Source organism: Poecilia formosa, unplaced genomic scaffold, assembly GCF_000485575.1.
Source record: "Poecilia formosa unplaced genomic scaffold, Poecilia_formosa-5.1.2 Scaffold131, whole genome shotgun sequence".
Taxonomy (NCBI): Eukaryota; Metazoa; Chordata; class Actinopteri; order Cyprinodontiformes; family Poeciliidae; genus Poecilia; species Poecilia formosa.
The window spans coordinates 1300353-1327692 of record NW_006800070.1 but is presented as its reverse complement, the minus strand read 5'-3'; the positions used below and the strand labels follow the sequence as shown (position 1 = coordinate 1327692).

Here is a 27340-nt window from a genome sequence, read left to right as displayed (position 1 = left end):
ATTGCTAAAAAGGCAGGCTGATCAGAGAGGCCTATATCAAAGCATATTATTAGCAGGAAGTTGAGTGGAAGGAAAAAGTTGTGATTTTGGTTGATCCAAAGACAGGCTGTGGAGTATTGTCAAGAGAAAAACGAGAGACGCCAGAACCAACATAAAATAAAATATAAATGAAATATACTTTTAAGAAGACTTTTTAAAATGTATTTGAGAAACTGAATTTTCTGTCATTAGCACTAAACCATTATCAAAATTAACAGAAATAACGCTTAAAACATCTACCAGAGTTTCACTTTTTTAGCTAAATTACAGATTTAAAAACTGTTTTCACAATATTCTAATACTGAGATTGACCCGTAAGTCATACCGACTAGACATTCATTAAGGAAATGTAAACAAAGCAAAATTAGAATAAAAGCAGTTAAGATGATTATCAAAACTGAAATGTTTTTAATCTAACAGCTGTAACGACATTAGCAGAGATCTGTATCTCTGATACAAAAATATCTAAAATGATTTTTGACTGTGGATATTAGTGTTACAGCCTGGATGTTGCATCAGTTTCAATGCAGGGTTATCTCATTACTTAATTTAGATCTTACCTTCTTGGCTCCACACTGGCCAACACAACACTGCTGTCTCTGAAAATCTGCATGCAGGTTATCCCCCCCCCATCCCCCCAAAGCGCTCCTTAAAAGAAAACTATAACTAAGAGAACAACTGAGACTGTGGTGGATGAGAGGAGAGTCATTACACTGCTTCCATTGAAGGAAAGCCTAATAAAATTCTCCCTGGATACATTAGACCCCAGATACTTTTTTTTATAGTCATAAATCCATTAGCAGTAAAAACATAGCTTTGCTAGCCTAGCAAAGCTGGGCTAGACCAGCCTGTCTCTGTGATTAACAGATTTATTCTTCGGATATCCCAGAACCGACATTTGAAATTTCCAATACATTTTTATAACTGTTATGGTAAGACTTACTCTATGGTTTTATATTCCAAAGCAGGAAGTTGAGCAGGAAAAACACCACTTAGCTCATATTAGCGCACATGAAGTTAGCTTGTCTAAGGGATTTTCCCGTTTGGTTGTTCTGATACCCGAGAGAACAGATGGATTTCTGACACTTAAATAACATTTAAAATAAGACTAAATAATTTAGATAAATAAAAACATACTTTATAGTTTCAGAGTGAAACAATAAAATAGCCCTCTCGGCTTATTAGCTAGCTTGTGCTAGCCTTTGCTCAGTGCTTTTCATTGTCCTGAGAAACATTTCTAAAGAAATTCACTCCTAAAGACAATTTAATATCAGGACAAATACAGATGAGTATTGAACTGAAAAATGACTCATCAGTTTTTAAATAATATTTTTTAATTCATAGTAAATTTAAGTAGCAACAGCGCCTGGACATATGAGTTTAGGTCAGTTTGGAAGAATGCTTTACCAAAAACTTGAGTGCATTAAATACGATAATGAAGCACCTAAAACTTTAATAATATGTTAGTTTGTGAATAATAATAAAAATTCAGCATATTCAGTCACAGTGTCCTTGAGCAAACTGAAAAAATAGCCATTATCTAAATCAAATTCAAAAATAACTTCAAACAGTACAAGAGCAAACAAAAGTCTCATTACTGCATGTTATTAACTGTGACATTAATATGAATCAAAACAGCAGGAATAAAATTAAATCTTTCTTAAAAAAAACAAAAAATGTGCTGAGAAATCATCTGATGATCAGAAATGGCCAATTTTTGGTTTGACCTTCCTAGGTGTAACTGGGTTTTTGTTTTTAAAGGTTTTATTGGCTCTAGTGGCCTTTATTTGACAGGAAAGTTGGTAATGAGAGAAGGGGGAGGACATGCAGCAAGGGTTGCCAGGCTGGGAATTGAACCTGTGACGGCCACGTACAAGGCCTCCATACATGGGTTGTGCTTAACCCCTGCGCCACCACAGCACACCGTCGGTGTAGTTGGGTTGTCCAAACATATCACCCTTCGGAGTGGCAGTTGTTACTTAGAGACGAAGTCTCTATTATCAGCATCAGTTTGGTTTTTAAAATAAAGTCAGAAGAGGCACAAAAAAAGTGAAAGAAGTAAAAAAACAAAACAAAAAAAAACCCCCAAAAAGAACTGTATTGTCTGTGGAAGCATGACAGGTATGAATTCAGGCTGGTGCAACAGAAAGCTAGTCTTTGGCAGGTGCTGTTCACTTTGAACTCTTGGGATGCTGTCAACAATAAGATGCGCAGGGAACAGCAACTGCTCTCTCATGCACCCCGTGTGGCATCCCCACTGCTGCAAATACGATGCTGCTCGTGGCTACTAGATCTCTTGACAGCTCAGAAAGCTAAGGAGAGTCAGCATCATTTTCAAAAAATTCACAGTCTAATAAAGCAATATAATAAAGTGATAGACCCAAGTAAAACTGTGAAGATACAGGGAGGGAACAGCGCTAATGCTCAACACAACCATGCTAATAAGACAGCATCTGTTTGCTCAACCTCAACACAAAGCACACACTGTGCTGTCATACTAACAGTGATCTGCACAGGGAACACTTTGCTTGGGTCAGAATTGCAACTCCATGGAAACTCACCATGGTTACGCTGAATGTGGAAGACCGACAACATCCCGTCTGCAATCACCAGCGCGAGCCGCTGTGAAACCCTCCCAGTGTCTGGAGGGCCTCACTTGCTCCAAGATCAAGTTCATGAACTCTAGATTTATGCTTGTGTTAATAAACTAAAATAGCATAAGTTAACATAAGCGTTCAACAGGAAGTACGCTCGTAAAGCAGGGACAAACAACCTTAAACATCTCAGGAAATTAGAACTTAAGGAGTTTTAAAGAAAAAGAAAAGCAAACTAGGCTGAACAGAGTAGATAAGTAACAGCATTCTAGGGCGAGCTGTTAAAACAAAGTGGGGATAAAAATGAAGACGTTTGGTACCAACCTCGAAGTGAAGCTGCAGTTGCATCCTGAGGCTCAGTGAAAGCCGTCTGGTTGGGCAGGCTGTTTCTGGAGCGGGTCACCGATTCCAGCTGGGAGGCCCGACCGAGCAGAGACGCAGCGTCTAGGACTTCCCCTTCTTTGGCTTCCAAATCCGACTTGGAGGTGGTGAGGGGCCGGGGCCCAGGTGGCGCTCCTAAGCGGTTGGGGTCGTTAAGGCAAGCGGCGGTGCCACTGTCCAAACTCAACACTCTGGCGTGCGTCCTGGCGCTACCAGTGCTGGGCGTGCGGCGGGAAGCCCGGCGCTTCCCTCTGGGTCGCACCTCCGCCTCAGACCCTCCTGGATCTTTGACCGCGGAGGAGGAGGAGGGGGAAGTGGCAGCAGCATGCTTGGCTTTCAGGGCCTTGAAGTGACCCTCCGGCGAGTGGCAGGAGCGGGAGGCGGTGCTGGACGAGCTGTCCGTGCTAAGATGGTTGGTGGAATGCAGACTGGAGGCACAGCTGAGTTCACTTTGATCACTGGAGTCGTCCTCTCCTCCTCCCGTAAAGACAGCACTACAGGGTTTAGCTATTCCACGTAAACCCATGTAGTCCCGGCGTCGGCTGGCATCGAAACTGCTCGCTCTTTTCTTCCCTCCGTGCCGCCTTCCACGGCGCCCAGTTGACAGAGACAAAGTCCTCTGGACGCCGGCTCCGGGTTTTGGCCGACCATCGGCTTTTGCCTTGTCCTGCTCAGTCGCGGCTACGCCCGTCGAGCCATCGGCACTGGTCCTGACGCCAGGTTCTTCTGTGCTCTCCCCAGGCTCTGCTTGCTCCTGGGTCACGGAAGAAGCAGAGGCGCCCACAGTCTGCTTAGCAGTTAGCTCATTAGCATGAGGGTTTTTATTGGCCTCCCGAGAGGGGACGCTGCCGAGACCTCGAGAGACCACGCCTCCGAGGCTGGAACTCCGGCCGTCTGCGGGTGAGGGCACGGCCTCTCTGTCCCGTCCGCGCTCATCCCCCGAAAGCGAGAGAAGGCTTTCCACGTGCGTAGAACTGGTTTGTTCACTGTGAAAGCTGCTGACGGTGCTGTTGGTGTCGCGGTCTGTCCCGCTGCAGTAGCTCTCGGTGGAGCCGCTGCTGCGGGTACTCAAGCTCCTCAAGCTGTCCGCGCTTCGCTCTCCTGCGTGAGACTTTCCGCCCCCAGCTGAGCCCTTCCTACCAGCACCAACATCAACCTGGTAGAGCCCTGAGCTGCCCTCCCCCGCCTCTCTAGAGGCAGAGCGGGCCACTTTGTGCGAGTCTTTGTGCTTGCAGCACTCTTCCCCCGAGGTGGAGGGCACCGCTTGATCCTGCTGGTAAAGCTGCTCTCTGTCGCACAGTGCGGGCCTGTGCGGTCTTGCCGCCTCCAGTTCGCACACCGTGTCGAGGCCGCCTCTCCGGGGCGGCGGATACAGAGCAAAGTCTGGCAGGCAGGGGTCGGGAAAGGCAGAGCCCGACGAGCTGGAGGTCCGAGGCAGACCCCGAGAACGGAGCTCCTTCCTGAAGGCCTGAGACTGCATGGACGCGTGGGAGGCCACCTCCGTGTCACAAGACGAGTGCGAAAGGCTGACATGATAAGCAGCAGAGGTGCACATGTCACCGGCCTCCCGAGACAGCTCTGAAGGACACAAGGAGGTGGAAGGCTGCAACGAGGCAAAGGAGTCATTGGGAACGAGGCAGTACATCTTGGTTTCCGACAGTAGGTCTATGAAGGGTGAACACAGAAGAAGCGAAAACGTTAGACGACGTTTCGAAGAGTGGCTTGAGAACGGCTTGCTTTCAAAGTGTCGTTACCGTGATCGTGACTGCAGCTCCCGATGAGAGTCAAGCTGATGTCGTCCGAAGCCTTTCCCACATCTCCTACGATATTGGGATTAAAAGCAATGAGGAGTTGACAGATTTAATTAATGTAACAATTGTTATATTAACCGACTGGTGAACGGGAACTACGCCCTTTTACTAATGGTACTTGGAACAACACTCTTCAGTGAGGACACCGTCTCAAAAACGTCTCAAAGCTAACAGCAAGTTTTTCAAGATGAAGTCCAAGAGATGTAATTAACTTTTTTTTAAAAAGAAAACTTTTTTAAAAACAATTTTGAGACATGTCTGAGGTTAATTCGGGCTATGAAAGAGTGTGAGCTTTTCATCAGATTGTCATGAGGTGTGGTTTGTGGTGGTGAGAGAGAACGATGATGACCCAGGTTGTGATGAAGATGATGAATTTAATAATGAATGTGGCTCAAAACAGTCCAGATCAGGCGGCACGGCAGAGACAATAGCACACAGCTAAATACCGGTAGCGACTGAAAAACTGAGGACCGAATAAGAGAGCTAACCAACACAGGACTTTACAGTACGACTGTGATGGCAGGCAGACAGACGACAAATAATGACATATGACAAGGATCCGACAAGAGACAAAGACAACAGGTGGGACTAAATACACAGGGAGGGTAATCAAGGAATGAGTCACACCTGGGATCAATCAACGGGGAAGACGCAGAAACAACAGAGACTCAGGACAGAAACTGAACACAGAAAATCCTTAAAATAAATACACAGAAACACGGATCATGACACAGATAACAAGAAGTCCGAATGTGGTACAGGAAAGTTGCTGTGTTTCATCTATTTTTTTTATTTTTTATGTCCAGCCTCTGCCTGTCGTGGAACTTGTCAAATTTGGAAATGTTTACATTCTTTCCAAAATTTTAGAGTAAGAACACAAACACAGAAAGCACTGTTTTCATTAGCTGACCACACAAGTTGCTCATTTAAGATTCAAAGAATAGTAAAACCCTGCTTACATCAGTTGCTCTCTCTACCTCTCTCACACAGTGTGGCGTCACCTCTGCATCTCATATAAATAATTAGTAACGGTTCACAGAAGGAAGTTAAAAATAAACATTGTTTATCTTATGTTATTGTTACCAAACATGAAAGCAACGCTCCACAGTTTAAGGCTTTGAAGAAGACTGGAAATGAGCCAAAGCATTCTGAGGGGTGCATCTTCAACAATCAACATGCAGCAGACCTCTAAAGAGAATATTAATGTAGAAAACTGCTAGCCTAGCCTCATACCACGAATGCCCAACAAAACACTGTAGATTTGCTTTTGCAACAGTCAAAACAAGCAGCTCTCAATGTATTCCTGGAATACCAGCATGGCTGTTATAGGAAACTTCCCTCCAGAGAACCAAATGTTCAGACTCTGCATTGGGTTCCTCCCCCCACCCCCTCAAACAAAGACGCCACGAACACTTTGGAGGTGACGAAATGAGAGAATAGGGAAGTAAAGGATGATACATCGAAGGCAAAAACTTGAAACCCTAATTCACAAACCACCAGCTAGTTAGGATGACTCACTGAAAAATTCGGTGAAACAACCACTTCACCCCGACAGCGTAATGGGCCCAAAGCAAGCAAAGTTTACTCTCTTCGTCGGATTCCAATAAAGCCTTACCGGAGAACGCCTCCCATGCTAAGTATTACAGTGAATCTTTTCAGAAACCGTAGCGGTCTACCTAAGGCCAGCTCGTCCTGGTTTGACTGCCGAGGTCAAAGCAGTGCTGAGTCAGGGTACATCTCCTGGACAGCAGGGAGATCACAGTCAAGGATGTGGGTGGGCAACCCATAATGAGACGATTGTAGAACCAAGCATTCAGCAGCTCTGCACTCTTGTAGCAAGTTCTATTTTTTATTTTTTTTACTTTCACGTATATGGAGTTACACAGGTACGGAACAAGTGATCGAGAGAAAACAAAGTCAAAAACAAAGAAAGAAAAGGACTACGTGTGGGAGGAAGGACGTAACATTTAGACAATGGGATCTGGAACTGAAACTACTGTATGAAAATACTAAAACAAAACAAAAAGAAAATGACCTAATTTCTTTTATCCTACTTATCCAGACCCGGAGAATACTGAAATTAAGTTCCAGGCTGCATAACAACCCTGCAGGAAGTTTTAAATCAGATCCTCCTGGCCTGTACCAGTAAACTGAAGACAGATTGTCTGCAAAAAGATGACGATATGAAACCGACGTCCGAAATCCACACAAACACGATTCATGAGGCCTATAGTAAAATCGACCTTCGATGAAAACCGGATCTACTTCAAGGCACTTTTACAGCATCCTCAATAAGGCCAATGAGTGTAGTTCAATGTACAGTGTGTTGTTACGCAACAAGGTGGAGTGTTGTTCTGTTTACCTTTGACACCAATCGCTCTACCGTGCGCTGACGCGATCTGAGAGACAAAGGGGGAAGGAAAAAAAAACAAAGATTGTTACTGAAAACTGGACTGATCGGCAAAAGACAATTCATTTCGTAAAACTAAATGGCAGCCATATTGGATCTTGAGGCCAGAGTTGTAAACTTACAAATAAACCTTTGACGTGTTGAGCAGCAATTATGAAATGGAGTTGATTTTTTTTTTTTTTTCGATTCCTATATTAATCGAGTTTAAACGGACGGGCAGCGTCACAGCCATCGCCTCCCCGTCTCTGACTGACCTAAATGACTGACTAATCCTTCCCCCCTTTTATCAGCTTCAGATTATTTTGCATCTGGAAGAGGGAAGTCAGAACTCATTTGCTTTTATGCTTTGGCAATAACAGAGAGCAATTATCATTCGCTTAGGAGGGGAAAAGCAAATAACGCTCTATCAGTGCTAATGCATAATGTTTTATATCCCTATGAGGAAATGTGTTTTATTGGTGTGTTTAGTTGGTTTTTTTCTACTACGAAGTTGGAAACCTTCTTAGAAAACTTTTTAATATTAGTCAAAGGCATAAATATTTTAAAAACATTTTTTTTTTTTGCCTATATGAAGCCTGTACGTAACAAATGTCTCATCTACCACCTGCCAGCTAGTTGCTTGGTTATGCTGGCTGAAAGCGTGACTCTCCGACCAAAGTGGAGCAATATGAAAGTGTTTTAAATTAAAAACTGCTGTGAAAAGAATCGTTTGTTTCTCCGGTGAGGGATGCGCTCAAATGGGATAATTTGAGCTCAGTTCGTCAGAACGATATTTACATCCCTGCGGTGGTGCAGCGAAACCCAAAAGGGGCAACCTAATTATGTTTTGCATGACATACGCTTTAATTGTGCTGTAAATCCAAAGTTACAAATTATGACGAGGTGAAGGCTGGCATGTGATGCTTATTGTTAATATTTTGATTCTGATACGTCCAACGAATTCATGGACGTGCACTCATAAATCGGCCCCAATTTCCTTCCTTTTCCTATTTTTTCTATTTGCAAATCTGATGAATCTCTCATTTTCTGTTCAAGAAGTTATACCTGTAACAAATAGCAGAGTGAGATTCCCATTTTTCTAATAATATTCGGTTGAATATAGTAAACAATACTAAACCTCAGATATCTGTATCGGAATCGGAAGAAAAAAAAAAAAGTGAATCGGTGGATCCCCATTCTTGACTTTAAATCATTACAAGTTACTAATATGAAATTTTACTGTGTATCTTTTGACTATGTTCCCACAATAAAGATGTACACAACAAATTCTCTTTTAATCTATGAATTTTAAATAAGAAAAATATACCTTTAGTTTTCACATGCATTCTTGCAAGCAAAAAACCTGCTAAATGCTGCTTAGTATTATTTTAAAAATCAATAAAGTGTAATGTTTATGCCTCTAGAAATATAAACAAGTGTTTATGCTCAAAAGACAAATAATAATAAGAGATTAAAACCTGTCGATGTTCAATTTGTGACTGGATCTCTCCTCAGTCTGAGCTCGAGAAATTAAAATGGGAAACAGTTGTAACTCACAAGATGGCTTCACTTCGCTCGATTAAAAGAGACGAAGATTCAAGTCTCAAACCAAGAGTCCAAGTCAAATCTCAAGCCTTTTAACTTTGTGTCTCAAAGTCAAACTGATCTTTTTAATAGTCACGTGTACAAGGGATCAGCTGGTTTGTTTACCTGATTAGATTCCATCCCAATGTAGGAATTTCTTGAGCTGCAGTCCACCGGCGGAGTCTCCTGTCGGATGAAATCTGCCATCTCTATGCCCCCTCCAGGGTCCCTTAGCGAAACACAAACCCATGCAGATGAATTGGAAACACTTTCCTGGAGGCCCCATAATTATTCTCAACATTTTATTTTTGTGTCCTTCACATTAATCAGAGCTCCATACTGGAAGTTTCCTTTGGATTCTGAAATTTGATAATAAAAAAAGAGGGGAGGGAAAGGAAATGCATTCATGCAGATTTTCTCCAGGTTTATATTTAGCCCAGACATGCTTACTTAACCAGCTGGTATGCTGAAACAGAAAATCCCTCAAAGGGTAGAAATCATTTCCATATGCCAAAAAAAAAAAAAAAAATAGGTTCCATAACAGTAACAGGTCAAACCACACAAAAATAAAAAAACTCAAACTCAAACAAAGTGATAAAAATAGTGCAAAACAGGCAGGAGCTCTTGTTGGTAGCATCGGTGTAAACTGAAACAACCTGGAATGTTGCTGCAGATGTTGCGGGCAAAGCTGCGACTGCGACTGTCCCTGCGGTCGAGGACCGTCATGCATCCCGTTGCTTTTCCCCTGCGTCCTAAAAGCGCTCCCCTTTGGGAATGTGAACATGAGTCATTCCTGTAACTCCTGGGCACCAAAAACCTTAACAGCCCCCTTTCATTTCCACCAGTGTGAGAAATGAGCACCTCAATAAAAAGAAAAAAAGTAAAAACTAACTATAAACCAAGTGTTCGGAAGGATAGGTTAACGCCAAGCCTCTCTATAAACACGTCATTAAAGACTTCATTAGCACCTTCACAAGTTTCGGGAAAGAACGAAATCCACACATTGTCCTGGAAAAGTATTTGTACACTCAGAACTATTTGCAGTTATGCAACTTACTAATAAAATTAGAATAAGCATTGTGTGGATTTATCAATATTTTGCAAAAAAACAAACAAAACATTTTGGTGCCATCATAGCTTCACATTTTGCAGTATAAAAAAACTAACTTTAATGTATTTTATGCAACAGACAAACACGAAACAGAACTAAATAAGACAGACTTACAGTATTCAATTGTGCCGCATAAACTGAGGCATAATCTGCGAGGGATTGCAAAAGAAAAAAAAAATCATCCATGTCCCTAAAGGGCCTCCGTAGAAATGTGTGAACTGTAAAAGAAATCTACCTGTGCGAATAATTTGTAGAATAATATTTTTCTGCAAGTCTTTTAATGTACGCCTCTACCAGCTTTGCTCATCTACCGACTGAAATTCTTCCCTATTCTTTAAGAAAAAAAAAGTTAGACGGGGCATCAATTTTCATGTCTTGTCACAAATTTTCATTTCTACTTTAGTCTGGGCTTTGAGTAGGCCATTTGAACACATGAACATGCTGTGAGCTGCACAGTGGCTCCTTAGTCATTGCCTAGATGCCTCAGGTCTAGGCTGTTATTTTATTTCCATGCTCTCCTGTACTTAGCTGCAACCCCACAGCATGATGCTGCCGCCACCACATGGTGTTAGTATCCCACCGATACGTCTGTTCCTCGCTAATCATGATGCTGCTCCTTAAGCCAGTCGGTTGCTCTGTACTGTATTTAGGGGCATCAGTACAAAATGGGGCTACTTAAAATACAGTGTGTAATGCAGTTCAGATGATTATTCACTTGGTCAATAGGATAAAAGTTGTTATGAAGTTACTGTCCCTTTAATAACTCCTCAGAAACAGACACACACCTGTAGTATTTGTTTAAGTTTTAAAAGTTTTGTATTGAATAAATTAATTTGGAAATTTGTTGTTGTTTTCTCTTTTTTGTTTTGGCCTGATTGTTATTATGTTATTTTCAGTTTGGTCTTTAAAATACCAAAATTTCCACACAACGTTATGTTTTGGTGGATGATGCAATTTTTTAAAATATCAAATGATTCATGTTTTGATCAGTTACACTTGTATAACATTATATTACCTACTTTTTTGTTCTTACTTCCTACCATTTTTTTTTTACTTTTACTTAAATAAAAACATGCTGCTAGTCTTACTTGAGTACAATTTTTGGCTACTCCACCCACCTCTGTTACACGTGAATGCATCCTAATTTGATTTCATATTTTTCTTCCTATTTATCCAGTTTTATGTTTTCTTATTGCTCTTTCCGTGAGTATGGAACTCTCTGGCATTAAAATAAAAATCCTGACATATAAAACTGCGGCAAACGCCTGACTCAGCGCTTCTGCTCCAGTCGTCTCACTGTCTAGTAGTAGACTAATGACCTCAGCCATCACCCGCTCCACGTGACCCTCTGCTATCATCGATAAGGAAGCATGACCGCCTCGCTCTTACGCAGAGCGGTTACTCATCCGGTTTCTCGTATCGGGACCGGTCAGCTCACCCCGGGCCGTTGCTGTCCTCCCGACGGGTGACGCTGCCGTCGTTAGCGCCCTCCGTTCCCCCTCTGCGGCTCTGGTTCTCCTTGGCCTGGTGCTCCACGACCTCGCCCTCATCCAGGGCATGGTGGAGGCGGTAGTTTACCATCTTTAGCAGCAGGAATATGGCAGCAATCACACCGCAGTAGATCCCGACTATAACCATCGTTGGCGGCAGGGCCTAGAGCCGGGAGAAGGGAGAGGAAGGTCAGCCGTGTAAGGTGCATTGCTGGCAGAGATCACGGTAATGTACAGGAAGAAAAAGCTTCACGTGAGAAATAATCCCACAAAAAAAAAAAAGTTAAGATATGATAATAATAAGGGTGGACGATATGGACTTAAAGTTTTATCCCAATATATTGTGATAACGATAACAGTGACGATAACAACTAGTTATTACTTCTTTTTTAGGTAACTGTGGCTGTGACTGTGTCGCAGCAATTAAAGTCCCACAAACACAAATTCAGTTCAAATTTAAAAGTACTTTATTGATCCCAAAGGGAAATTAAATGTTGTAACTCATATTAATTCAGATCCTCTAAAGCAGGGGTGTCCCAAGTCGGTCCTGGAGGCCCGGCATCCTGCATGTTTTAGTTCTCTCCCTGGTTTAGCACACCTGCATCAAATGATGGCTCATTGGAGGCCCAAGGAGAACACAGAGTTGCTGAGGAGGTTGTTACTACCACTAGGGAGGGAACTAAAACATGCAGGATGCCGGCCCTCGAGGACCGACTTTGGACACTCCTGCTCTAAAGAGTTATTGTGGATGGTGATGGCTGGAAAAGATCTTGGCAGGAAAGATCTCTTGTAGCGGTCTGTGCTACAGCGAGTCTGAAGAAGCCTCTGACTGAAGACACTGTTTTCCCGAGTCAGTATCATGAGAAGACATCTTCCTACAATACTGCTCTAGAAAAATTTTCACATTTGTAATAAGCTTCGTTAGGACACCAGTCACATCAAGAAGTGTGATTTGTATCACTAAACTGCACATGCTAACTGTATTTAATCTTATTTTCACATTTATTGATACTTATCAATGTTCTAATTGAACAAACAGTGGAAAAAAAAATAGTAAAATCTGCCATCTAGACAATATGGACAGTTATTTAAAATATCAGTATTTGGAATTTATCGTGACAATAATACAAAATTCTTATCACGATAAGAGCAGCTGACTAGACTGCTCACTAGTCGAGGTTTAAATTAGCTATGAAACAAAAGCAGAAACCAATTAACACTTTTTAATTTTTTATTTCTTTATTTCCGCTCCAGACTCCAGATAGCCAGAGCTATGAGTAGCTCACATACTTTAGTACAGGTAGCACTGTGTATATGGAGCTAAATTGGGGCCATAAAGTCTGTTCAGAAGTTTTTAAAAAAATATTTGAAACTGAAGAAAATGAAACTAAAAATAAGGATTTGAAACTGAGAAAAACATTTATTGAAACTGAAAGAAAAAAAATGTTCAAAACACAGTTTGAGATTCAAGGTTTTTTTTTTCTTCAGTCATGTTTTGCCCTTTTGTAGCATTGGGTGCGGAGCCTCAGGTGTGGAATCATGAACGACAGCTCACCGTAACAGCTGGACTACATATTGACAACTGTTTCATTCAGGTACCATGGGAACTGGAAATGTCTTTAAAGCATAATTTTATGCGGTTGATTTTGAAAAAAAAAAAAAAAGCCCCTTTTTTTGCAGTGCAGAAAGTGACCCACATTCCCTAAAAGTTGCCTGACCGCCAGCTGCCGTCTCTGGCTCTTTGAGACCCTCTTCCTGCATTCATTTTCAAGTCAACACAAAAAACAGCAGGACTATATAAAACACAGCGCTGACCAACACATTTCCACTCCAGGAATAGAACTGAAACTGCAAACCAGCCTTAGGGGTCAGTAATTCACTCTCTGACCTGGGTGGAGCTACAGATTAGTATTAAAAAAAAAAATCAATTATCCATATGACCTCTTAGTTTTTGTTACACATCTGCATTAGAAAATCCAATTCTTTATTTGTGTGTGAGTTTGAGCTCTTAAAGCGACACTTCTGTCACATTAAACCCAGTTTGGATCTCCTGGTTGGTCTCCTTTTATTGCTGCTTAGAATAAACTCACGTTGAAAATCTGAGTGCATTTACTCACTTAGGTAAAAACAAAACTAAACAAACAAAACCCCCAAGATACATCCTCCAAATATTGCGTCTGATAAACCAAAATTAACCAAAATTGGATCAAAATTCACAGACCCATTTAGATTTTACTCGTAGAGTTCAGCAGATTTATATTCAAAATCTTCTGGTATTTCAAAGACATCGTGATCTCATGCACTCAGAGGTTGCCAGGAAATTTGTAAGAAAAACAAGCCCACAACATCACAGATCCTCCGCCAGACTTAACAGTCTGTGTTTGAGATCAAGTCTACCTGGAGTGCTAGTTTCTAACATAGACATCCATGAAAGATGGCCGATTTGGTGTCCCGTACATCAAAATCTCATGATAACAGAATCATAGATCCTCCAAGTACACTGGAAAGGGGGTGTTTTATAGAATAGAGCCATCTTTATTTTCATGCCAGAACCCGATTCCCAGTATCCTGCAATGTAATAGTATGGTCTCAGTTAAAGTCTATGCACAGCTAACTCCACATGTTTAGGTTTGTGCTGGTGGGATACTTTTTTTCTTCTTCTTGACATTGGTCCCAAACCCCAGCCAGCATGCCTAGGTGGGCCCCATGTGGGGGAAAGGAGGGCTGATATATGGGTCCCATATGGGTTTGTCCGTGGGTTCCATGATGGCCCCACATGGGTTTGCACACATGGGCCCTACATGGGCCCTACATGGACAAACCCATGTGGGCCACCACAATATAGGGCCCAGGTAGGGCCCATGTGGGCTGTGGCCCTATATGTGCAAACCCATGTGGGGCCATCGTGGAACCCACGGACAAACCCATATGGGACCCATATGGCCTGCCCTCTTTTTCCCCACATGGGGCCCACCTAGGCATGCTGGCAGTTGTTAGATCACCAGTCTCTAAAAAGTCTCAAATGGCGATTTCAATTAAGGGGATACTTTTTTTGGTCTGGAAAATTGCTAAATATAGAGACAAAGTTGCTAAGTTGTCCTGGGGTGACGATTGCTATGTTCGCCCGTGCAGACATGACGTGGTGGACGGGTCTGTCAGTCAAACCTCTCTGACGGCGAGCCAAAGAGGACAGTCGGTGATATCCAGGCGTGTTCCGAGGTAGATAAGATCGGTTTCAAGTGCAAATATCACTCAAAATTAAGGGAATCTGTGCCGATTTATCGGACGGTCGATTTATCCTGCAACCCAAGTTGTTATGGAAACATGCCGCAAACTTCGGGGATACTCTTCTAAACAAAAAGTCCAAAATTAAAAGATAAAACTAAAAAAGTGCTTCAGTTACATTAAATTTAAATTATGCCACAAGGGACTTTGAATGATAACTAATCCCTAAAATGGGATTTTTTTTAATAACCCCACAGATTAAATGTACTCAACTAAAGGCTAAAGTTTTCCAAAAAATTCCCCCGTGTAATAATGTTGCTGTAATAACAGCTGCATTTGTTTATAAAGGATTTATTATTGTGGCCATCAGCTGCCCTCCTGCAGTAAACAGCTGGCTGCTTCTGAAATTGATCAGGAACCAAACCACTACTAAGGAAAACAAACAGGGTGCGGGGGATTAAATCAGTGATTACAGCCGGTAATTGATTAATCAACTGTTTTGTTTTGTTTTTAATCGTTTTTCAACACTGAATTTCAACAAAAGAGCTTCTCCGGACCTAATCTAGTTTTTGGACAGTGCATTTTGCGGGATTGTTCACAGCATTCCCTGCCACTAAGTGACTATAAACTGGTCGGGCTATTTTTTATAGGAACAATCTAAGTAGAGTTCATGTGTGCCGCGAAGTAAAACTGGTATAAAGGTTACATTGTCTTTGCTCTAGATAATAGACAGAGAGCCGACCGTGGGGATCCTTTAACAGCTAACCTAACGGACACTTTAGCTCGGTAACTTGCGCTCTAAAACGGTACCAGAAAAAAAAAATATAAACACCTAAAAATGAGACTGAAATTAAAGTATGGAGTTATACCAAACCACTCACCATGTACAGCGTGAAGGGGAAACATAGCAGAAACAGCCAGATGTAGAGATGCAAAGCGTTGACGAATGTGTTCTGATCGGGGTCGTAGTACCATCCGCCTGTGACTGAAGCCCAGACCCCCTGCCTCAGGATCTGGAGAGTCTGCGACCCCATGTTGTTCGATCCCCTCCCTCCGAATAATCCGGGCGGAACCGACCAACAGAACAACCGGGCTGACACGCTGGCTATTCGTCGCTCAACATGACAAACGGTGCTCTGTTTTCAGCCAGTGGCCTGAAAAATCCCCTCTGCAGCCATCTTCTCTGATGCTAGCCCGGTCCGGCCAGCTGGGGCACTGTTTCGGTCCTCCACGCCCTGCAGGGAAAGGCTCTTCTTCGTGCCCATCCGTGCGCAGGCACAGTGAAAGCACATTTGGGAGCGCTTTGGGATAGAAATAGGAGAGGAAGACCCCGGGTTGGATTCGTCGACCGAATCTGAAACGACACGTCAGTGCGTCCGCCATATTGTAAGTGGCAAATTAATTTTACAAATCAATAGAAGTCTACTTGGGAACGGTGTTCTTAGAATAAAAGAAGCACTACTAATAATTGTGTTCCATGTTGACTAGTCATATATCATCCAAATAAATATATGGTAATTTTATAAGTAGAAAAAATTCAAGAGTCCGCTGTTCAAAATAAGCTCGAACAGAGTGCGCTTAAAATCCATGTCAACATCTCCTATTTTACCCCCGGAAATATACCAAAATATTTTAGCAAATTCAAATTTAGTTTCTAAGAATTAAAACGTATTCATTTCGGAATTTTTTTTTTACTAAGTTTTATTTAAGAGTGGTTGTGAAAATAATGTCACCATATATTATATCTTCTTTTTCAAATTTCCATTATTTTAATAGTAGCTTAACATACAGCAATAATTAAATTACAGTTAACTATATATTAATTAATATGTAGTTAACATTATTCATTATTATAATATAATGTATTATTGTATTATGTATTTATTATATATAATGAGTGTCTATTAATGCATTTATTATTATAGAAAAATAATAAATGTATTATTATTATTTAGATCTGCTTGTTAAAAATACAGAGTGGCGAAGTGTCCAATCTTTGTCCATTGTATTTTCATCTACAAGCCTCTAGAGCTCGTGACCTACAAACCTTAAAACATTGCCACTTCCAATATGGACGCCGTTGACACTCATGAAACTTCTGTTCTTATATATCTATGAACGTCATGGGAAAAATAATGGGAAGATGGAAAATAATCAAGAAAATATGTTCGTTGCTTACGATATTTATTTTTTCCCATATCTATCTTTTTAGTAATAATGCTCAATTTTAATGTCTAGCAATGTTTTGAAACAACATATTTAAATCGAATTACTATTGTTGAAGGCAGACAGCAGAAAGGCTCAATGGAACGATAGAGACACCTAGCGGTGAGTTTTTAAAATTCAAACTTTTTTGATGGGTGCTAAAATTGTTCTACCTCAACACATTTTCGTTGAAATATTTATTTTTCTCGTTACACACACAAAAAAAATATGAAAAAAAATCTCTAGAAGACAGGGCCAGACTAAAACAACTAATCAAAATTGAAGGTTGGATGGAAGGATGTTGTCCAATTATCTGTTATTCTGTATTTTCACTGCATATAAACCTTTCTGATTCTGGTACGGCTATAAAACATCATTGTAGTTACAAACCTAATTTTGAACATTTCATCAGCAAACTTAAAAGGGTTCTACTAATCACACGAAGAAAACCATTTATCCTCAAACCCTTTCTATGCTTTAACCCATAAGTAACTTTTAATCTGAAAAAGCGTAGCATGCAGTTGACAAGGAAGCAGCAAAGTGTGGTGGTGTGTTTATGACAATAGGAAACTACAACTCATCAAAACTCATCAAATGAAGAAACAAATATATACATTTACTCAATAATTTTATTACAAAATAAAGTAAGCGTGGTGGGGTTTTTTTTTTTAGAAACAGCTGAAAGGGAGCAGGCTCTGAAACTGTCCTTTGAAATCAATACAACAACAACAAAAACGTGTGCCGACATTAAAAAGTCAGCTGGCACTAATGCTCACCTCTGCGAATCGTCAAAAAAAAAAAAAAAAAAAATCCACATTAACGATCCCACTGACGTAACCCGGGTCGGCCATGTTTTCAGTCCGGCTGCCCTGAAACGCACTTCACTCTAAGTTCCTCCTCCAAGTCTACAAAAAGAGATGGACGCCCTTTTGTCCAAGTTCAGTTAAAAAAAGAAAAGAAAAAAAAAGCAGAGAAGTAGACAAGGTTGCATTTTTTGGAGAGGGGGGGGGAAAGCATGACTCCCAGAGGGCAGCTGTTCTCTCAGTTAAGGAAGTGGAATACAATGTCGCTCTGTTTTCCCGTTACTGCAGCCTCGCCCTCTTCTCAGGCGGAGGTTTGCTCGGCGGAGCCGGTGCTGACGACTTGGTGGCCGGCTCCCGCTCCTCTTGTTTCGCAGCTTCTGTGGGAGGTTCAGGCTCCTTCTTTACCTCAACTGAAACATAGGTTGGAGTCGATTAATATGAAGAATTCGCCTAAACGTACACATTTTCAGATTTTATGTCTATATAATATGATACCTGGAATTGGTTTGTCGCCAGGCTTAGGCTGAAATCAGAGACAGAAAACACATTGGCAATCATTTGCGAGATGTTTGGTTTCAATAAAAGCTCTAGTATGAATAATTATGTAGAAATACTATATGCACCTGGTAGAAAGTTGGTGGAAACTTTGATCTGAGGTCCAGAAGCAGTGTGTCAACGCGATGCCTCTGGAACAGAGAACTAGGCTCCTCCTTCTTCTTGGATTTAGGCTTCGTTTTCTCTGTAACAAGCGGCAAAGTTAGTCATGAAACCTTTGAGAAAGGCGGCAAAACTAGAAAGTAATGTGGGACATGTTTTTGGATGTGCATGGTTGAATAGTTCTGACGCATACAGGGCTTTGCAAAAAGTATTTACACCCATTCAGATTTTCTGAATTTATGCTTTCTTACTAAAATTGCGTTTCCAAATCTTAGTGGAAGGTTTGGTCAATAAAACGTAAAAAAAAAAAAAGGAAAAGGAAAAAAAAAAGTGTGTTGTCTCTTAAAGAGAGGGATTTCACATTTTAAGCATTTTGTATTAGTCATATGTTCTTTGATCGACAAGTTTTGTTTTTAACCACCGTTGGTGGAAGCAGTGAAATTTAGCGCCACGGCCTCTAGTTAAACATTAATTGTTGGTGTGTTGTTTTTATTGTGACTTGCGGTAAAATGTATTACACACTGGGTCACGAATAAAAATTTGAATCTACAACATGCAGGACTGTGGCCCCGGTGGTTTAGATCGCAGCATATTTAAAAGCAGCCCAGTCAAAGTCGAGACCTAACAGCGAATCTGTGATTAGGCTTGAAAGTGGATATTTACCGACACTCTCCATCCAATTCGACATAGATGGAGCAAATCTTTGAAGAATAATAGGCCCACATTTCAGTCTTGATATGTTACAAAACTGGCAGAGACAAACCAAAACACCTGGAGATGTATTTACTGCAAAAGGCCACTTTGTAAAGTGTCGACTCAGGCAGGCTAAAAGCTTCCTCAAGCCGTCAAATCCCAATAAAACCCACTGAAGTTGGTGGTTGTAACAAGACGAAATGTAAACAAACAAAAAAAATTTTAAATAAAAGAGTGGTATGTTGGGATGCACTGATCCAATTTTTTCACTTCCAACACTGATAAAGATATCTGAAATTTAGCATCGGTTGATACCGATTTAATACATTGACTTTTTTTTTTTTTTTTACATAGACATAGATGTACTGAATTATAATTTTTTTTCATAACTCGTCAGTACATCACATTTAAATACACCAACAGCTTCACTAGGTTTGGTCAAATATGTAAAAATAACTTTCATTTATTCAGTCAGTGCAATTAGGAGTAGAATAGTCAATGTAAAATAAATAAATTGAAACTGACAAAAAACAATTGGCTCACTACACAAATGTAATAAATAAACTGAAACAAACTTTCTTTCAAATAGTTCAGAAAGTACAATTAGGAACTCTAAATATAAGTTGTAAAATAAATGATAAAGCATGACGCCGCTCAGAGCACAAAGCATAGAATTAGATTGAACATCGTCATCCATAACCGATGTTGAGTTTATTTTTTTCCAATATCGGGACCGATACAAATATCAATCTTGGATCGGTGCATATCTAGAGGTAGGAATACATTCACAAAGGGGCTGCATATTTCAGTTATCAACCAACCACAGGTTGGGAATATAAGTAAAAAAAAAAAGATCCAACCTCTTTCCTCCTGATCCTTAAAGTGCCACCAGTATCCTTTGGAGGGGTGATAGCGGCAGTACGACATGGCCTCGTCGAAAGCCGACTGGATGCCATGGACTGCAGAAAGCTAAACCAGCATAGCATAAATAAAAGAGGACAAAAGCTTAATGTTAGCACACCAAAAGACTAACAGCAGTTATAATTAACCACACTTACCACTCTGGAGCTGATAACCGTCCCCAGGTCTGGAGCCTGATACACCACTCCCGCTATGATGTAGTAGTCAGCCAAAGGAATCACTAGAAAATGTTAGACGGAGATTTTTACATGTAGCAGGATGGAAAAATCTTAGTATCAATGTTTCAAATATAAAGTTCAAGCACTGGCTACAACGCAGCGGTGGTGTGGCGTGCATCTCCGCTCACCTTGTGTTGGAGACTGCCGCTGCTGCTTACGGATGATGTAGAGAATTGGTTCCTGAGCGTGAAGGAGAATGTACTCCACTCCCACCATCTGACTGGAAATAAAAACAACATGGAGGGCAAACAGCTTTCAGTATAATCCTCACTTTGAGGACAAACTTCAGGTTTTGTTTTGGGGGTTTTTTTAAAAACGGGATATAGCCGGTATTCTGAAATAAAATCAGATGATCGATAAGCTGCACCGTGATTAGGCATGCGCAAATTACAACTACCAAGGTTGTAGAGGTTACAGTTTTTAAACATTGTCCTTCATAATGTAAAACTTAAAAAGTAAAAAAAAAAAAAGAAAAAAAAAGAGGGAGAGAGAAAGTAGCAGAGTTAATATGGGAGGAAGCTAAACACTTTGAGTTAATAAGCAGGACCCAGGAAACCTTAGAGATTTGGAGTTTCTGTGTCACATCCAGTTCCAATTCTGTGCATCGATTTCAGTTTACGGTTATGCTTTTGGCAAGTCTAAGAAGAAGAAAAAAAAATCAACACAAAAATAAGCGTAGTCATAAAATATAAACTTACTTGAGGTGCTCCAGAGTGAGCCGCTGCATCTTCACGATCTCGTTGTTGCAGGTTCGGTCATAGAACGGGTTGCTCCTCTCGGAGAAGTAGTCCAGAACATTCCCGGGATTGAGAATCGGCACCCAGCCGCTGTCCACCCACGATATGCCCAGGAGGTTGTCTGCAAAGTTACCATGGAAACACAACATGCAATAACTACTGAAACAGGCTTCACTGGCAAGTAACCAATGCACAGTATTGTTACATTTCACACTTCTCCTGTTTTTAAAATCTTGAAAATGTTTTAACGGACAGTTTTGTTATGGTCATGTTCAATAAATTATACACTAACACAATACTGAAACTGGCGTCTAATTGATAAGCGTGGTAGAAAACTATTTTACTTATTTTTTTTTAGCACTGGTTCTACTTTACAACTGTCAATCAGGATGGAAGCTCTAAGCAAACATTGTGATATTTAATATCTTTATCCTGTTTGCAAAAATATATGTATAGCTGTGCTCTTTTTTTCTATTTCAACTTTATCCTCATCACACCACAGTTTTAAAACAGTTAAAAATACTGACATGTAAACCTATTATGTGCAAGCAAAACGTCATAAGAATTTTGTATTTATCTACAATCCAACAGTATCTAAAAAGCTGGAATTTGTTTATAGATATGAGTGGCAATGAATACCTCATTTTAATTCCCTGCAATTTGACACACGAATATACCAGAAATAATAAGTTAAAGAAGCTGAATCCTTAAGAGCAAAAACAAACAAACAAATAAAAAAACCAACAACAATTACTACACTGTAAAAGAAATGAAGTCTGAAACCAAATAACATAAGAACACTGGAGCTATCAAAGCTAGCTGGCATGCTAACGTTACCTTGCAGCGTTACTAAATGCCTTTAAAACACACCAACTCTAAATTCAAGCTTTATTCCATTCGTTTCACATTAGACTCGGTTAATTAAAATTATTAAATCTTAAATAAACCAGATAGCGCGTTCCACATAGCAATACAATAATTAGCCTACCTCTGAAATCAACCGACGCCATGATAGTAAACAAATGGTCTCTTAAAAATTGCGTCTTTGCTGTCCGTCGTGTCGCAGCTTGATGACGCAACCCATTGGAAGTCGTTACTGCCATAGACATAATATAATAATAAAAACTTAATATAAACATAATATAAATATATTAAATATAATATAAACATAATATATGGTCTATCCTTATATTATATCTATGGTTACTGCTCAATACTCATTTAAAACATACGTTTTACTTCCATAATATCACTTAGGTCAAATCTTTTACGAGCTACTTTGTTGTATTTTTGTATTTTTCAGTAGTATGCCTTTGCAGCAAACTTCACTTTATGTTTCACATTTGTATATTTTAGTACCATTAAGATACAATAAGCTTTTTCAAGTTATGTTAAAATTACTGACAGGTAAATGTGCAAATATTAATTTTCTATTTAGAAACACATTAATCTTGGTGTGAAGGAAATATTTAATGTATTGTTTTGTCAGTTAAAAAAATTAATTTATGTTTTGATGTCTTAGATTAACCTGCCAGGAACTGAGATGTAAATTATAACTGATTTTTACAATGGAGCTTGAAGTTTCAATTTTATTTTATTTTTTTACTCAATTAGGAACAAGAAGAACCAAAAGACAACTTGTCCAGTCAAAACAAGCAGCTATTAAAGATTTAGGCAGAATATAATTTCATATGCCACCCCCTGTTCATCACCCTCCCCTTCATGCACTGAAATTTGGGTCATGATTCAAATATTCCACTGAGAAATGGAGCGCTTATTCAAGAAGCTGATTCATCACCACTTCTCACTGATTCCTAATAGGTGAATTCATGTGTATTAGGAGTTAATACTCTTCTATATTTTGCTATGTTTGTTCAGAAATAGCTCTTCAGTAAAGTATTAAAGCATATATGTGTATTTCATGTATTATTGATAAACTGCCAAACATTAAACTTTGTGCAAAGGTGTTAGCATGTTCTACAGCTGTTATGACCAGTCACTTTAATACACTTTTATACACTTTATTACGTGCAGAATAAAAATCAGATCAAGGCTTTAATGCATTAACAGGTATGATTACTTTTTTTTATTGAGGTTTTTTTTAATTTTCTTTTTTTATTATTCAGTTTTTTTTCCAGATTTTGTTTGAAGAATTTCCCAAAAATATTTATTTTTTTTCTAATTTGTGCACAGAAAAGAAAAGTGATAGGTGAAAATTTGATTTGGTAAATAAAACCTGTTAAATACATTTTATATATTTCGAGCATTCACCTTAAACAAAGGTAAATATATCAGAACACTGCAAAGCTAATCATTTCATTATTGATTTGTTGTTATTCCATTTTTTTTTTATTTTAAACTCAAAATTGAAACAATTCAGTTTTTGTACATTTTATTTTTAGATGAACTGAACATTTAGTAAATCCAACTATTTTATTGTGGTGATAATATATTTTTAAGTCATTCAAAAATATGTATTTTTGTAATTTGAAGTGAAATGAATAATGTTAGAAGAGTCAAGAAATGTATAAAATAACACACATCCTGTTTGGGATGGGGGGAAGGGGGAGTCCTGGTACTGGTTCAGTCCAAGTGTTTGGGTCTTTTATCAGGTCCAGAACTGATTAAGCGACTCCAAATCCATATTACTCAGCTCCACACATCTGGTCGCAAAAATAGCAAATGAGGTGAAATGTAGCGGTTTCTCAATAAAAAGCATCGTGATCTGTAATTACGCCCAACCAATATGAGACGCCCAAAATAAGATAAAGAGAATATAACTTTCTTCTGCCAGGACTTGCTTTTTCAGACTCACAATGAAATCAAACCATTCAGTCGGGGAATTATAATGGATGCACTATTTCTACTTTTTCTTTCTTTCTTCGACCAATCGGTTCGTTTCAATAGAAAACACGCGGGGAGCTGGTTACAACAGAGGAGCGCGCATCGCCCAGCGCAGGTTTGCGCACGGAGAGGACGTAGCTGCGACACTAGCGAGGCGAAAGGCGCGACTACAGCCGATAAGATGCGGTGAAAAGCTCCACTTTCTCCCCCCTTCTACCCAGGCTTTTTTTTTTAATACCACGGAGTGCCAGAGTAGACGGAAATTAAAAGGAAACGGGTCCAAGATGAGTGCGGTCCAGGCTGGAGGCGAAGGGAGGGTGGATAGCGGCAGAGGCAGCCTCACCGCCAGCAGCGGCGGCGGCGTTAGCGGCTCCCCGAGGCTCCATCAGCGCGTTCAGCCCCCCAACAGCGGCAGCCGGACGAAAGATAGCAGAAATCAACAGCAGCAGCAGCTTCAGCTCCAGCAGCAGAGGCATCATGGTGGGTCGATGCTGAAGCAACCATCCCACAATGAGCCAGCTGACGTCGTGAGGCGGGCGCTGGACTTTAAGAGCCAAGGCACTCAGTGCTACAAGGATAAGAAATACAGAGAGGCGATCGGCAAGTACCACCGCGCTCTGCTGGAGATCAAGGGGCTGTGCAGGGTGCTGGGAGATCCGGACCCCGGCCCCAAGTCCACGTCCACCCTCCTGCCGACCATCAGCAAGTCCAGCACGCTGACGGACGAGCAGAAGGGGGCGATGGAGAATGCGGAGCTGGAATGTTACAACAGCTTGGCTGGTAGGAGACGTTTTCCTGTCACAGCTCACTCATTTTATGTTTATGGTCTGGCTCACTCATTGTGAGTCTGGCTCACTCATTGTGAACCTGACCATAAACAGGGGCAGTAGCCCAGGGCACCATTTTTTGGGGGGACACCACAGATTTAAAAAACAAAAAAATTGTATGAATCCATGTTTTGCAGACATTATCCTTCATAAAATGCCCATGTCAAGCAGGGTTTCCCCTTGAAATTTTGCTAAGTGTGGTGGTAGGGGGCGCCAGTGCAGTCATCCAGTTTTTGAATAAAAAATCTTAAGTTGACAGGAAAGATGAAGATATTAACACTACATAAACACCAAAGTCTTTAAAAAGGCAAATGTAAAAAAAAAACAACACCAACAAAAAAAAAAAACAATTAAAATAAATAAATACTTTTTTGGACTTGAGTTGTTTCATCCTAATTAAAAATGTCAAAAAAATTTTTATCCTTTATCTGTGACTTCTAACTTCATTGGCTGAAGTTGTAAGTGTGTCGGCAGGCAGTACTTACGGAGCTCCAGTGAATAAAAAATGACCACTGACCTCAGACTCCCTATGTGTTCACATACGGACCATATTGATGTCATTCTACTTCCAACTGTTTCACCAAAGAGACTCCTTAAGACGTCTTTATTATCACTGTTACTGATGTATATAAACAAACAGTTATATATACAACAGAGAATGCTTAGCGAATGTGGGCATAAGTAAAGCCTGGTGGCCCGCCAGGCTTATAATGCTAAGGGGAAACCCTGTCAATTATTTGAAAATTATGAAGTTATAGTATTTATTTATTTATTTATTTATTTATTCGTATTTTGGGAGCGACATGGATGTAGTGGTCAGGGGATGCTATGATATTAAACATACCATTCTCAGTTGGTATCATCAGTTCACACTCAATTATGCAAAGTTTTACAATGTAATGTACTGAAATTTGCAATAGCAAAAAAAAAAATCTATTTTTTTTTAGCGGATAGGGAACCAAATGGTTTCCAGCCCGGGGGCCCACATCCTTATAAATCCAGCCCTGCTCACAACCTACAACCCTTCTTCTTTACATGGATTAACAAAAATAACCTATTTTAATTTGCACTTTGGAGGAAATACAAAATTACGTGCACGAAAGATGAAAAAAGTTCAAACGTGACCTCTCTTAACTTCTTTCTCTGTTCCAGCTTGCCTCTTGCAAATGGAGCTGGTGAACTACGAGCGGGTGAAGGAGTACTGCCTGAAAGTGCTTCTCAAGGAAGGGAAGAACTTCAAAGCCCTTTACCGCTCTGGAGTGGCCTACTACCACCTGGGAGACTACCAGAAGGCCCTGTACTACCTGAAGGAGTCGCACAAACAGGAGCCATCAGGTCAGCAGTCACAGCACTGTTTTTGAAATGGGTGGGGAGAGATGGCTCACTGCCCTGGACGGCAATGATCAGGGGCGCCTCCACTTGAAAAAAAACCCCCAAAAAAACAGTAATATCTCAAAGAAAATTTCTGTTGTTTGCTTGCATGTTCAGTCAGTGGAGAATACATGTAGGTTTGAGTGCATATTTATTTATTTGTGTCAGATCAGGCTTTGTCAATAGAATAGTAATGAATTAGTAGATTAATTATTACTCAGTTTAAAAACCGATTAAATATTTCAATCCCAATCAAAGTGGCAGATTGGACTGCTTATTCGAAACCCAAACGTGGTCCACACAAATCCTCGCTCCTCCTTGCGTCATGTCAAAACTAAACTCTCTCCTTCCTGCGTGGATCTGAAAGGATTGTGTCGGGTTCTAGGAGCAGGTAGTGTCTTGCAGAAATGCTTTCCGCCAACAAGGCCGGGCAAGGTACGCCAGGGAGCAAGAGGCAGACGTTGAGTGTGTGTGCTGGGGAGCTCATTATGAGTTAAGAAATTCTGTCATGGGTACAAGCATGAAACTCTGGAGACTCTGGGAAACGAAAACCAGGCTGGGATTGTCGGCAATCATTTAAACATCTAAAGTAGACCGTGCTGTGGAAGATGCTATGCTTCCACATAGCATGTTGTCATCGCTAAAGTTAGTCTGTGGGTAGAAATTCTTACAATAAATGAAATTTCAATCGTTTAAGTTTAGGAAGGTTTACAAAATCTTTTTAGAGAGATAATACATAATCACTCAACTGATTCAGATTAAGCAGTTCATGTTTTACTTGGAGTTATTAACCCTCCTTGTGTCTTTGTTTAGTAAAGATCTATGTCAACTGGAAGCTAACGGCTAGAGCAAAGTTTAGAAACAACTCAGATTTCAGAAATGTCGTCGTAGTTTATGCAAACAGAAGTATGTTGTTATTGAGACAGGAAATGGAGGTTTGCAATGTTTCACACCTTCCTGTGTGAAACATTGCACTGTGGATGGAACATGTAAAGCAGTTCCCGTCAGAGGAAAGGGGCTCTAGACTCGCCATCAGATTAAACCTCCAGGACCAATTAATCTCAATTTAAACCAAGAAACTCACTTGAAGACGCCAAGGAAGTTCATTAACTGTTGGTTTATCCCTTTAACAGCATTGTCACGCATCTTTTAATGTACACGTTCATCACGATTGAAGGCTGATTGATGTTCTGCCGGAGGATTCCTCATCTGACTGGCCAAATGCCTGTCCTGTGAAAGATTCATGATCATTTTCATGAGAAAATACATCAACGATTTCCTCCCGATTTCTCCACAGACACAAACGCCATCCGCTACATCCAGCTGACAGAGATGAAGATTCGCCGAAATGCCCAGAAGGAAAAGAAAGAAGCGTCATAAGCCGGCGCCTCGCCTGTCATGAGTTGCAGCCCCACTGTGTGCCACTTGGACCTTAAAACA

The 27340-nt window shown here is 40.5% G+C and overlaps 3 protein-coding genes across 4 annotated transcripts in view; 1 reads left to right on the top strand and 2 right to left on the bottom strand.

The window, feature by feature from the left end:
* The window catches only part of pcnx1 (pecanex 1), a 40222-nt gene extending 24344 nt beyond the window's left edge, over positions 1–15878 (bottom strand). Inside the window, exons 1-6 of one of the 2 annotated variants that reach the window (XM_016676265.1) lie at positions 15506–15878; positions 11348–11562; positions 8925–9027; positions 7188–7224; positions 4769–4834; positions 2958–4679 (exon numbers count right to left, since the gene is read on the bottom strand). In XM_016676265.1, the coding sequence (XP_016531751.1) occupies positions 2958–4679; positions 4769–4834; positions 7188–7224; positions 8925–9027; positions 11348–11562; positions 15506–15658 (2296 nt within the window). In that variant the 5' untranslated portion in view covers positions 15659–15878. The remainder of the gene's footprint in view (positions 1–2957; positions 4680–4768; positions 4835–7187; positions 7225–8924; positions 9028–11347; positions 11563–15505) is intronic. The other variant, XM_007561893.2, reaches the window with a different exon arrangement.
* A 1562-nt stretch (positions 15879–17440) lies between these two features.
* Positions 17441–21952, bottom strand: med6 (mediator complex subunit 6). The gene is made up of 8 exons (XM_007561892.2): positions 21847–21952; positions 20820–20979; positions 20250–20341; positions 20041–20123; positions 19843–19951; positions 18256–18371; positions 18128–18155; positions 17441–18042 (listed from the first exon to the last, which is right to left on the bottom strand). The coding sequence occupies exons 1-8, from the start codon at positions 21866–21868 to the stop codon at positions 17912–17914; spliced, it is 741 nt and encodes a 246-aa protein (XP_007561954.1). The 5' UTR covers positions 21869–21952; the 3' UTR covers positions 17441–17911.
* Positions 21953–23413: 1461 nt separating this feature from the next.
* Positions 23414–27331, top strand: LOC103144751 (uncharacterized). The gene is made up of 3 exons (XM_007561889.2): positions 23414–24482; positions 25682–25864; positions 27198–27331. The coding sequence occupies exons 1-3, from the start codon at positions 23711–23713 to the stop codon at positions 27278–27280; spliced, it is 1038 nt and encodes a 345-aa protein (XP_007561951.1). The 5' UTR covers positions 23414–23710; the 3' UTR covers positions 27281–27331.
* Positions 27332–27340: the final 9 nt, after the last annotated feature.

What these genes read in the sequence shown, in the direction of transcription:
- med6 (XM_007561892.2), bottom strand. Translation starts at nt 21,868, where the DNA reads ATGGCGTCGGTTGATTTCAGAG. An exon ending in GCGGCAGTCTCCAACACAAG is followed by an intron (nt 20,124 to 20,249) that starts GTGAGCGGAGAT and finishes AACATTTTCTAG; the next exon opens with TGATTCCTTTGGCTGACTAC. An exon ending in TAAGGATCAGGAGGAAAGAG is followed by an intron (nt 18,372 to 19,842) that starts GTTGGATCTTTT and finishes CGCTTGTTACAG; the next exon opens with AGAAAACGAAGCCTAAATCC.
- LOC103144751 (XM_007561889.2), top strand. Translation starts at nt 23,711, where the DNA reads ATGCACTATTTCTACTTTTTCTTTCTTTCTTCGACCAATCGGTTCGTT. An exon ending in ATGTTACAACAGCTTGGCTG is followed by an intron (nt 24,483 to 25,681) that starts GTAGGAGACGTT and finishes TCTCTGTTCCAG; the next exon opens with CTTGCCTCTTGCAAATGGAG. An exon ending in GCACAAACAGGAGCCATCAG is followed by an intron (nt 25,865 to 27,197) that starts GTCAGCAGTCAC and finishes ATTTCTCCACAG; the next exon opens with ACACAAACGCCATCCGCTAC.